The 12522-nt window shown below is 41.8% G+C and overlaps 1 protein-coding gene across 6 annotated transcripts in view; it reads right to left on the bottom strand.

Moving 5' to 3' along the window:
- Pgant7 (N-acetylgalactosaminyltransferase 7) overlaps positions 1 to 12522 on the bottom strand; it is a 184764-nt gene that overhangs the window by 66780 nt on the left and 105462 nt on the right. For all 6 annotated transcript variants that reach the window (XM_067084256.1, XM_067084254.1, XM_067084257.1 and 3 more), the window contains exon 8: positions 11924 to 12126. In XM_067084256.1, coding sequence (XP_066940357.1) covers positions 11924 to 12126 — 203 coding nt within the window. The remainder of the gene's footprint in view (positions 1 to 11923; positions 12127 to 12522) is intronic.

Here is a 12522-nt window from a genome sequence, read left to right as displayed (position 1 = left end):
CACTACCTAACCCAGACCTATCCTCCTTTATCATCTAGATCTTGATCCTGACTAACATTATCAACATTAAATTTATCAATACTACAAGGGGGTTGGGGGGTATCCTTCACTGCCTGCTCCACGCCAAGGGGGCTGGCAGACCCTACCCACTCAGAGACTTGTGGTTCTGCCATTACCCTCAGCACCCATTAGGGCTGGTTCTGGAACAGGCAGGGAAGCTGAAAAGGAAGAAGGATTAGACATCCTAACACTACTACAATCCCTATCTGAGAAATGTTGAAAAAGACTAGCTCTTAAATTTTCCATACTACTTGCAATCTTATCCTCTATCTGTTTGACTAACTCTGAACTCGCTAAATCCATCAACTGATCTGTAGCAAAAGCCTGAGATACTTGAGGCAACAAAGAATCTGACCGATGTTTGCCTACCTTACTAGCCAAAGACTTGCGATGATGAATGTAATCCTCCCTCTCTTGTGCCTTCTAATCCAAATATTCATCGCAATGAGTCTCCACATAACACTTAACTTTCCTACATACCTGACAGAATGTCTATCATGTCTCAAGGTACTCATCTGTCTCTGCAGGAAGAAGAAGCGATGAACGCCAGTCGAAGGGGCAGTCGAGGTCAACGTTGAAGCCGAAGGCGCGGTAGAAGGTGAGAGAGTCTATGATGACCAATCGAGACCGGGAACCAGTGAGTCCAAATCCAAAAGACGTTCCACTTCAAAGATATCCAGAACATCCAGGAGAAAAACCGTTAAATACAATCTAGGTCTTCACCAGAAGTCCAAAATACAAAGAGAAGTCAGGCAACAGGATTAAAACCTCGCACTGCAGAAGAAAACAACCTTCCAGCAGCGCGAACAAAAAGCAATTGAAGAAAGTGGGAGTGTCAGCGCACACCTGTGTCAGCATTACCAACCATTTGTTATGGTAGCTCAAGTGACAAGATTTTACCTGCAGCGTTGGTAACGCTGGCTGTTAAAATTCCCACTAGTGGGAATCAGTGTCGAAAATCCGGTTATCATCGCCGCTAGACAAGCACCGTAAAACCGGATCGCCGATAACCGGGGGACTGCCTGTATTGTAAATATAGAATGCACGTTTTAGATTGGGCATGATGTTCTAGGCCATAATTTATGCATTTTGGTTGGCCACAGTCCCAGCACGTTTTATGTGCTTGCGAACTGCAATAGGCACAGCTGGGAAAATTTCTGCATTTAATAGTAGTACAGTATGGCCATACTTGCAACAGTTCTTGCACTGCATGGGTTTGGGAACTTCAGGTATTAGTTCCCTGTTTAATCCCAGTATTTTAATTTTCAAGAGCAAGGTTTGGCCACTGAACTTTATTTTTCTATTTTGATAGATTTATTTTTGTCTTTCCTGCTTAGGACCTCATATAGTTCGCAGTCTTCAACATTGTTGTATCTTTTCTGTGATGAATCTAGAAACACTGATTTGTTTTGTGTTCCTTCTTCTAGATTTGGTAATATCACTGTGCCTTGTACACTGTTCATGGTATCATGCCTTGTAACACTTATTTTTATGTTCTCTATGTTTTCAATGTTTTGATAATTTTCTGACTGGCTTCTGGTTGTTATTTCAACATTCCATTGTTTTAATTTGTCTTATGCTCATATCTTGTGATGGGCATCGGTTCAACGAGTAATTTTCCAATTTTAATAAGGAATATAATTTAGTCAGCTTGTAAATTTAAATACCTTGACCAGTTTGATTCTCCAAAAAGGAAATCAAAGTGAACCAAGGTTGAATCAGGTCTATATATTCTTTTGTTTATTCTTTTAGGCTCCAAGGGCCCATAGTTAAAAAGTTTCAACTATTTTTTGTTCCTTTTTTTGATGGGAACGCAGGCACAGAAACATCTGGCTCAAAGGAGAATGGTTCCATTGTAACAATGCCAGGTCCTTTTTTTACAGGGATATCCTTTTTCTCACATGGGTCATCAACATTTGGAGAATTTTCAATCTCCAAGGTGGGTGCAGAGGTCGTCATCTGTGCCAAAACAGTATATACCATCAGAGGGCCCAGGGGTACTCGACTCTTTATTGTTACTATTCATAAAGATCGAACAGGAAAAAAAAATAACCTGAAAACTTTAAAAAGATATCATTACCCTTTCTTGGGGTTTATTCTTCCACAATACGATTGGCACAATACGATTAGAGTGGCCCAAGTGTACGACGAACCTGCTTGCTACGACTGAGAGTATTACAAGAATACAATCATCCCCACCCTAATCGTATTATGGGCAAACTGGAGAGAGTGCCGAGAGTCCTATCCTCAGAGCCAGTTCCCCCCCTGGAATCCATGGCCCAGCCCCGCAGAATAGTTCCGCCCGAGATATCAATCTGATATCTCTCGGGTCCGAAAATTATCAGGTAGGTAATGATCCTACCACGGTTCTCACTGTTTAGCTTCGGATATAAACCCAATCCCAGCTATGATACCTTTTCCTGTTTAACAGGCCCAGTAAATTTTAGCAAAAGTGGAAAATTCCACAAAATTAGGCCAAAGAAAAGTGTAATAATATATGAGACTCTTGGACTCAAACCTGGGAACAAATTCCTGGGGATCAAGAGCCCCCTCATCATGTCAAGGTGGTCCCACATTAAGGAGGAACAAGGGCCATACCTTTCACAGATGTTGTAGGGATTTTAGTTGCTTCACTTCCTCATCTGGTTGGTCTTTTCATGAGAACAGGATGTGCTGGGCAGGGGTGGAAAGGGAATGGTCACAGGGGTAGAATGTTCTGGAAGGACTCGGTTTGGGTCTCTGCTACATGAAATGTATTGCTCTTGTTTATAAGATGATGATTTTTAAAAATTTGTCCTACATAATCCTATGTAAAACCTGGACCTCTACTTTGACAACCCAATTGGGCTTCAGGACCATGATTTGAACGAACTTAAAATACACTACATAAAGATGCTTTATCGGATTTTTTAATTTCAGGCCCAGAAGCAATAAAAATTTTTTAATGATTCCACCCTAATTCCACTGATTCTCACCAATCACCAGCTGGAACAAGTCTGAATAAACTAGAATCCTCATTACCAAAGATGTTTTATGCCAAGTCTGGGTTAAATTGATCCTGTGGTTCTTGGAAAACTAAAAATTGTGAAAATTTCATGCCAGACTGACATAAGTACATAAAAACTCCAGAAAAACTTCCAATGAAACAGCTCTTATAAACTTCAGCTGAGTATGAGATACATATAGCAGAACAAAAACCCAAACCAGATGGTGTGTTTACAAATAAAGCAGATGGATTATAAACAATAATCATAAGCCTGTTTAACCAAATCATAGGGTTGGCCCAAAGTTAGAGATATTGACAGCCTGTAACAAACCTTCACTATGACCACAATTACAAGACACAGGAAACATCCAAGGATATACACTCCTACTGAGAGGAAATATGTGAGCAAAAATATCCTAACTGGGTTAATAAAAGGCACTGTAATATTACCACCTGTCCACCCTGCTATAAATGGGTACTACTTGCATCTGCTGAGAGACTGAAAGGTTGAACCATTCTGGTACCGCCTCCACCGAAGGGATATAAGGTATATTGTTAAAAAATATAAGTTAACCACACCACCAGGTAAGCTTTTACTCTACTGCCAGGTAAAAATTCACAACTGGATGGATAAACTGAATTACTATTATTATTATTATCAATTATTATTATTATTATTATTATTATTATTATTATTATTATTATTATTGTTGTTGTTGTTATTATTATTATTATTCAGACGATGAACCCTATTCATAAGGAACAAGCCCGCAGGGGCCAATGAATTGAAATTCAAGCTTCCAAAGAATATGGTGCTCATTACAAGGAAGTAACAGAAGGTAATGGGAAACAAAAAGAAGAGATCACTTATTAAAAAAAGAAAAAAGCAAAATAAAAAATTAATATATTAATGGATAAAATGGTATTTTCATGATAAAATTAAATTTCATATATATACTGCACTTACCAAGTAGTTACATAGCTATACTTTCCTACTCGCGCAGCAGCTAAAATTTGAATTTCATGGTAGCGATTCTATTGTTTTTGTGTAGTTGACTACCCCACCCACTATCAGGGAGCAATAGGAACAACCAAACAGAGGAGCTTACTTCTTTTATGCTTTATGTTCATGAGTGGGGAGGAGGGAGGGCTCTGATCTGTAATTCCTTGGTAAGTATATATCACAAAAATACCATTTTCATGTAAGTAACTTAGCAAGTAATTACATAGCTGAATCCCACACTGATAGGAGGACCCCAGCAATTGCAGATTTTTCTGTGGAATGCATTTTTCAATATACTGCAGAAAATTTGGTAATTTGCAGATTTTTTTGTTGAAAAATATTCACTGGTTACTGTATTTTAAAGGGGTTCCAATATATCACAGATTTTTGGTATTCGCGGGTGGCTGTGGTAGCTAACCCCCGCGAATATTGGGGGTCCAATGTATAGGGATATATTCTGCTCCAAAAACAGTTAGGTAAGAAGATGAATTTGAAACATAACTCTGTTAACATTGATAAAATGCTTGTTGTTTCCTTACCTGCTAGGAGAGCTGCTGCAGCTGATTACTGCCTCCGGTCGATGCTCTTCTTGACCCATAGTGACTTAGTGGAATTGCCACAAGTAGTAACCCCAGGCTCCCCAAAATGAACTCAACATCATAGAATTTTCGAAAAACGTTTCTATTTCCTTCAAATAATGGGTAGCAAAAATGGAGTTGCACTTCCAGTAAGTTGGCTGGAAGATAGCTGAATGTGACATACTGTGCCTGAAAACCTACAAAGTGTTGTGCCTGAAAGCCTACAAAGTGGAGACAGCCCTGATTTTGTGTGCTCTCACTTTAAAGGTAAGCAGGACATCCTTTTGTATTTGTGAGTGTGCCTCCGTAACAAGACTCCTGAGGAAAAAGGACAATGCATTTTTAGAGAGGTCGCGAAGGAATTCTTACGGAACACCAAAGATTATTGGCAGGGTCTTGGATCCTCTTGGCTCTGTCTAAGTAGTATCTAAGCACTCTAACCAGGCAAAGGACCCTTTCCTCCTCTTCAGGTCCAAGAATGTCCATCAGACTTTTAATCGAGAATGAGCGCAGCCAGGGGTCAGATGGTGTCTCATTCTTGGCCAGGAAACCAAGCGTAAAGGTACAAACTGCGTCTCCCTGAGCAAAACCAATACACTTGCTAATGGCCTGAAGTTAACTTACGGGTTTTTTTGGAATTCTCAAAAGACTTGACAAGGTCGCTAAAGTCTTGGTTAGAGGTCAAGTCTAGTCCCTTGTACTTTAAAACAGACCCCAACATTGCTGAACAGGCTTTGATGGCAGATGCAGTGGTTTTAGCAGGAGAAATGTTGCGGCTGCTACACCACCTAAGGAAGACAGCCCACTTTGACTGGTGGACTCGGCTGGAAGATTGATGTCTACATCCAGCAATAGCTTCCGCAGCTTTCCTTGAAAATCCTTTCACTCTGACATGTCTCCAGACAGTCTGCTAGGGCAGATAGTCCTTGATGGAATTTCCAAAGTTAGGGCTGTCTGGGTAAACATGGATCTTGTGGGAGCAGTCTGGGAAAATCCACAAGAAGTCTTAGAAGGCCCAGGAACCATTCCTTGAGTGGCCAAAATGGAGCTATCAGGGTCATTGTCACATCGCAATGGGATAGGAACTTGCTGAGTACCTCTCTCACCATGAGGGAAGGTGTAGAGGTCTAAGTTCGACCGGTTTATCACATGGCGTCTGTCGCCCAGCCTGAGGATCTGCAACCGGCAAACAGAAGAAAGGAAGATGATGGTTCTTCGATGTTGTGAACAGGTCCACCAATGGCTTGCCCCACAACTTCCATAGTCTGTTGCAAACCGCAGCGTTCCGAGTCCACTCTGTTGGAAGAACGTGTCCTTTCCGACTTAGTCTGTCTGCTAAGATGTTCATCGTCCCTTGGATGAACCTGGTGACAATCTTGACCCAATTCTGATCTGCAAAAATGAGCAGGTCCTTCGCTGCCTCTCAAAGGGAGGAGGAGTGAGTTCCTCCTTGTTTCTTTCTATATGATAGAGTCATGGTGTTGTCGGAGTGCACCACCACGGGTCTTGTCTATGACTGCTTTTACAAACTGCATCAGGCCCACATGAATGGCAGTCAGCTCTTTGAAGTTTATGTGCAGATTCTGTTGTTCTGGAGACCATGTGCCGGAAGCTTTAAGTTGTCCAGAAGGGCTCCCCAGCCTTGATCCAAGGCACCTGCATAGAAGAGGTTGAGGTTCACAAGGGGTTGAGACTTCCCTCTAAAAGTCTGCTTTCGGATGTCCACCACAGCAGGTCCGATTTGGTCTCCAAAGTTATGGGGAATGTCACCGAGTCTGGTTGCTTCCTCCTGTTCCAGTCTGCCCTCAGGAAGAACTGCAGAGGTCTCATGTGTAGTCTCCCTAATTTCTGCCAGATCAGCATTCCGGTGTGGACCTCATGAAGATTCCCAATAGACTCATCCACCGATTTCCTGAGTCTGAGTCATCAGTGATTTCTCTAAGTTCATCAATAATCCTAGTTCCTGTTCAAGTAAGAGGGTTGTCTGAAGATCCTTCATGCACTGTTCATGCGACAGTGAATGGAGAAGCCAATCGCCCAGGTAAAGGCATACATTGATACCTAGAAAATGTAGCCACTTCGCGAGGGGTGCAAGATCTCGTGTAAATACCTGAGGGGCCATGGAGAGACCGAAAAATAGTGCCTGAAATTGGAAGACACTGCCCTTGAAGACAAATCTTAGATATTTCCTGGACTCCGGATGAATTGGGATATGGAAATAAGCGTCCTGAAAATCCAGGGTCATCATCCAGTCACTTAGTTGAATGGATGATAGCACCGACTGATTTGTCTCCACTTTTGAACTTCGTCTCCTGTACAAAGAAGTTCAAAGCGCTGACATAAAGTATGGGTCTCCAACCACCCCCGATGGCTTAGGGACTACGAGCAGGTGATTGTAAAAGCCTTTGGTAGTGTGGTCTTCTACTACTTCTATGGCCCTTTTCATGAGAAGAGATGCCACTTCCTCCGCTAGAGCTGCACACCTGTTGGAGCCCTCTGAGTATGCCGTCAATGTGATTGGTGAAGACTTGCGAGGAGGGTATTCCTTGAATGGAATAGAGTAGCCCTCCTTGAGAACTTTGACTGCCCAAGGCTCTGCACCTCTGGTACTCCATTTTTCCCAGAAAAGGAGGAGTCTGGCTCCTACAGGTGCATGAAGGGTAGATGAGTCATTTCTTAGAAGAAGGTTTGGCTGTCTTCTTGACAGACCTAGTGGTGACTTGTACTCTGGAATGGGGTTTGGTGGAGAAACCCTGTCTGCCTCCACAAAAGGGCTGCTATTGCAGAGGAGAGACAGATTTCACAGCAAAAGCAGAAGACTCTTTAGGCACTTGGACGACTGGGCCAAAAGAGCCTGAGTCAATTTCTTCTGCATATCAGTGGCAATCTCCTTCACAGCCGATTACAGAAACAGGTAATGCTTGTCCAAGGGAGAAAATAACAATGCCAACTTCTGAACCAAAGTCACTCCCTTCCTGGTGAAGGAGGATCACAACTCCCTTTTCTTCAGGACTCCAAAGGAAAAGAGGGCTACAAGCTCTGAGGAGCCATCTCAAATGGCTTTACCAGCGCATGACAAAACAGTGAGCCAACCTGCTGACAGGTCTGTTGCCAACACATAGTAGTCCTCTATCTTCCAGGCAAGGGCCCTGATCGTCCAGTTGATGAAACTAAACACCCTGAGGACTTTGAACATGTGCTTGACTAGATGATCCAGCTCCGAGGAGTCAAAGAAAACCTTAGCTAATGAGAAGGCAGATCAACGAGCTGAGTCGATCAGTCCAGAGAAGTCACCTTGGGATGAGACAGCACCTCCCAAGGATGGAGTTTCTTCCGTAGCATATGACAAGTGTCTTCATGCAGTGAGTCTCGCTGGAGAAAAAGCAAAAGCTGCCTTCCCTTGCTCTCTCTTCATAGCGAGCCAATCCTCAACTTCCTTCAAGGCTTTCCTCACAAAGGAAGAAAGAACCATCTTGGGCAGAAGAGAGAGTCTACCTGATTCTTCATAAGGAAGGTAAAGGCAGGAGAAACTGGAGTGGATGGCTGGAAATGCAATGGAAAAGTTGCTAAGAAATACCTCAAAAGAGAAGCATATGCCGAGGAAGTTGGTTCTTGAACTACTTCCTCCTCTGCAGAAGAGACTGGAGACAAAGATACGTCTCGGGAAGGCTTCTGTACAGAAGGTGTCTTCTTCAGCAGGCCCAGAACATCTGCTAACTGTTGCTTTATATGGGCAAAAGACAGATCCCCTGTGATGGGTGCAGGTGAAGAAGACAGGCGCTTGGTTGGTGCTGGGTGCTTAACAGTTGGCGCCGAGCTGGCAGAGGCAGGTATTGGGCACTCGGGAGTCAGAGTCAGGCACTCAGTGACAGATAACACTGAGTGACGCTCAGGAGAATACACTGGGTGCTCGTATGGGCGCCTGGACGAAAATGAAGATCATTTCCTAGCAGAAGGGTGCTTGGGCGCCAAAAACTGGCATTCTGAATGGGCATGCTTGGGTGACGATTCTGGGCTGCGCCACTCACTGCAACCTGGCTGAGGGCTGAGCGATGGCTTTCTAGTAAGCTTCACGGGAATGGGAGAAGTGTGACTGGCGTGACATCTTTTGAGAGGACAGGATTTGTCCTTAAAGCACCAAGAACGCCTCTTGTTGGGGATGACAACTGATGAGCACTGAGAGAGACGCCTTTCCAATGGCTATCTGAAACACAAGCCACAGAATCAGACAGAAGGTGACTGTCTGTGGGCAAACCTCACCAACCTCCTTTGGACCTCCGGTATGTTTCCTCCCAGGTTCAGGGGAGTGTGACAGGACCTTCGTCTGGGAGAATCACCAGGATGAACAGCCACCTCCTCCACTTGCACTGGCTCTGCACAACACTATGCATTTGATCCATTAGGACCATAAGGGACTTGCCTAACTTTGACGCTGTATTGACCACAAGTTCCAATTTGTGGTCAAACTTAATCTTGAGGCTGGCAATGGCATCGAGTTCTTAAGCATGAGGGCTGGGTAAAGGAGTTGATGGCAAAATATTAGGAAGACTAAGGATGGAGGATAAGGCTAAACCTGGAGAAAAAGGAATGTTACTGCTGTTGGGGGTGGGATTATTAACAGAAAGAATAATAACAAGTTTAAAACTATGAGCCCTACTCTCGGCTCTAGAAGCCGCCTTCCTCTTCCTATCCCTGCCTAATTTCTCCAAATGAGATTTCAAAACCTTCCACAGTTGTTCATCCCATCCTTTACAATCCTAAGACGTAAGATCCTCTGAGCACTCTTGCTCTCTACACTTAGCACATATTTTATGACTATTGTACATAACCTCAGTCATGTGGGTCTTGTGACCCACCCTACAATATCTAATACTGGAGGAGCTTGAATCTGACATCATAGGTAACATAAGGGACTCATAAATTACCTAAGCTCAGCTGAAAAGCTACCAGAACAAAGAGTACATCACCAAATCCTGTGAAAAAAGCAATGAAAAACTCCAAACAAAGGTGCCAAAAACATTACATGTTATGTCTAAAGCTGGCAGAAAAGAAGTAAGCTCCTCTGTTTTGTTGTTCCTATTGTTCCCCGATAGTGGGCGGGGTAGTCATCTACACAAAACAATAGAATTGCTGCTGCGAACTTCAAATTTTAGCTGCTGCATTAGTGGGAAATATAGCTATGTAATTACTTGGTAAGTTACTTATATGAAAAACGTGAGTAATTTATTAAAATACAAGGAGCATTCCAAAGGTGTGAGGAATCAAGGACCTCTGGAACCGAAAAGTTTGACAGCAAGGCACATTTACTGCATATTGGTTTTTTTCAGCAAACCTGGTTGCTCTCGGCAGAAAAAGGGTTCAGGGATCACCTGTGATGTGAAAGATCTCTGTTAAAATACAACTTATGAAAAATTGACAAACAAGAGACCATCAATGCAAACAAGAGACCATCCATCGATGGTCCTAGTCATAACTACTAATATTGGGAAAAAGAAGCCTACCACCATGAACCACTATCTAACAGGGATAAATCTTTGGCAGAAGCAGACATCCACATCAGAGAACTGTATTCTAGTAAAGGAAGGACAAATGACCTAAAACAGATTGCACTGATTTTATCACTGTTATAAATATATGAGGCCTCACATTACAATACCTAACTTTTATGCAGCACTTGTTGACACTTATTAGATGTTTCTCAAAAGTAAGATGCTACTCAAAAGTTACACCATGAATAGTTCAGACTCAGACTCATTCAGCAGAGTCCCATCGACTTGGAGGGGAGGATGGGGTGGATATTCTGTACGACATCTGCTAATCAACAGCATTTTTGTTTTACTGGAGTTCAACCTCATACCCCACTGACTACAACACCACTAATTCACTCCATGTCACAACTGAAACTAAGGACAGCTCCATTTCTCCTAAGTGGAGACTTTACTACACCCATAGTACCGTAATGAACAATCTTGTTTTCCAGACCTACAACCACATCACCTGTATACACTCAAAATAACAGTGGACCAAGAACACTGTCCTGTGGAACTCAATAGGGTCTTGGTTCGCTAAAGATCCCATCAACAGCAACTCAAAGCTGCCTATCTGTAAAGATATCTTGAAGTAAACCTAAAACATATCCATCCACTCCAAGATTCTCATGTTTATAAATAAGTGCCTTTTGATATACTAAATTGAAAGCAGCACTATAATCTATTTGAATTACTCTACACTCAAAACCTTTTCTCAAAGTTCTCTTGCAAATGGCATGTTAAATTTACAATAGCATCACAGGTACCGAACTGCTTCCTACATGAATACTGTAAGCTAACAATCCTTTAGATTCCACATACAGTACTTATACAGTAGCTTAAAAATAAGTTTTTATGCAACTTTGGAGAGCACAGGGAGAACAGGAATTAGCCTGTAGTTACTGTAGTCTGCAGATATGCCATTCTTTAGAACAAGCACTGTATTACTAACCTTGTGCTCATCCTAAAAGACACTATGTTGACCTAAAAATCTATAGAATCTACTAATCTTGGGAGACAACACACTAGAAACCTTTTAAAAGCAAAGGGAAAAACCATCAGGATCTTCTTCCTATCACGATCATCAAGAATTTTCATAACACTCCTAGAGCAAAATGCAAATTTTGTAAGAACAGATTCAGGATGACAAGTATCAGGGAGAAGGACATCCTCAGCTGACTGCTTAGCTTCAAAAGCTCAAGGAAGCAGCTCAGCCTTTTCTTTAGGACCAGTAATCAATCTACCATTGTCTGTTAGTAGTGGTGGAATGGTAGATGGGCCTGACCCAAAGACAGATGATGTCAATTTAGTCCATCACAGATGAGGCTTAGTATTGACTTCATTTTTTCCTCTTTAAGGAATTATTGTAATCTCTCTCCGCTATATGGTAAATTCTAGGTGAGAACAGAGTAAATTAAACAAAGGGTAAGTAAAGGGCAGACAGGAATAGAGTAGGAGGAAAAATACCTTCAACAAAAGAGGAATAAAGTGAGGAAACAAAAAGCAAACCATAACAAAACTATGTCAAACTGAGATATGAATATTCATAATTATATTCATACTAATGGGCACTGATCAGAAAGTAACTTGCTATTCAGGACACATTCTGATCTGTAAAGACCACAAAAAAGACCAGCTGTAAAATTTAGTAATGGTTTGGGCTTTGTATGAACTTACAATACACAACTGTACAATTTTTAAACATGCCTCCTGCTATACATAAATCTCAATAAAAGCTTTGAAAAAAAAAAAAGTTTTAAACTTTTACCTTGCTAATGGTTCTCTTGTGTAAAAGTACTCTTTGTACTTATCATCAAACCAGGTTTCAATTACTCTTTTATAGTTGATGGTAATCAAAGGTCCCTTCTTCTTTTCTGCAAGCTTACCAAAATTATAAGGCATGAAGCCTCGATAAACATGACCTACACGAGAGCAAGGTACCCATTCTATACTGCCACCACACTGCCATATCTGTCAAAATAAAGAGGAAAAAATAATCAATGGAAATAAATATAATGAAAATATTATCATCACAGTCATCAATAACAATAATAATAACAATACTGTGTCCAGTCCTCAAGGCACTACAATCTTCTTAGCTTAGTCAACCAGGCTGTGAAGATTGTACACCTTCAGGAATGGATGCAACAGAATCAACAGGCAGCCAACCAACTAACAGAAGTAATTTATACTACTTCATGGAAGTGGAACACTTCCAAAAATAATAAACTGTCCAACTTTCAACTAACATGAACTGAGGCTCAAAAGTCTACTAAGAAATACTTCAATTCCTCCAAAATCAAACCTTATTAAAATCCTAATCAACTTGACATTATTACTTATTTCTACTAAACCACCAGTTCCTGC

The sequence above is a fragment of the Macrobrachium rosenbergii genome, chromosome 41 (genome assembly GCF_040412425.1).
Source record: "Macrobrachium rosenbergii isolate ZJJX-2024 chromosome 41, ASM4041242v1, whole genome shotgun sequence".
Classification (NCBI taxonomy): domain Eukaryota; kingdom Metazoa; phylum Arthropoda; class Malacostraca; order Decapoda; family Palaemonidae; genus Macrobrachium; species Macrobrachium rosenbergii.
This window is presented reverse-complemented; position numbering and strand designations above follow the sequence as displayed.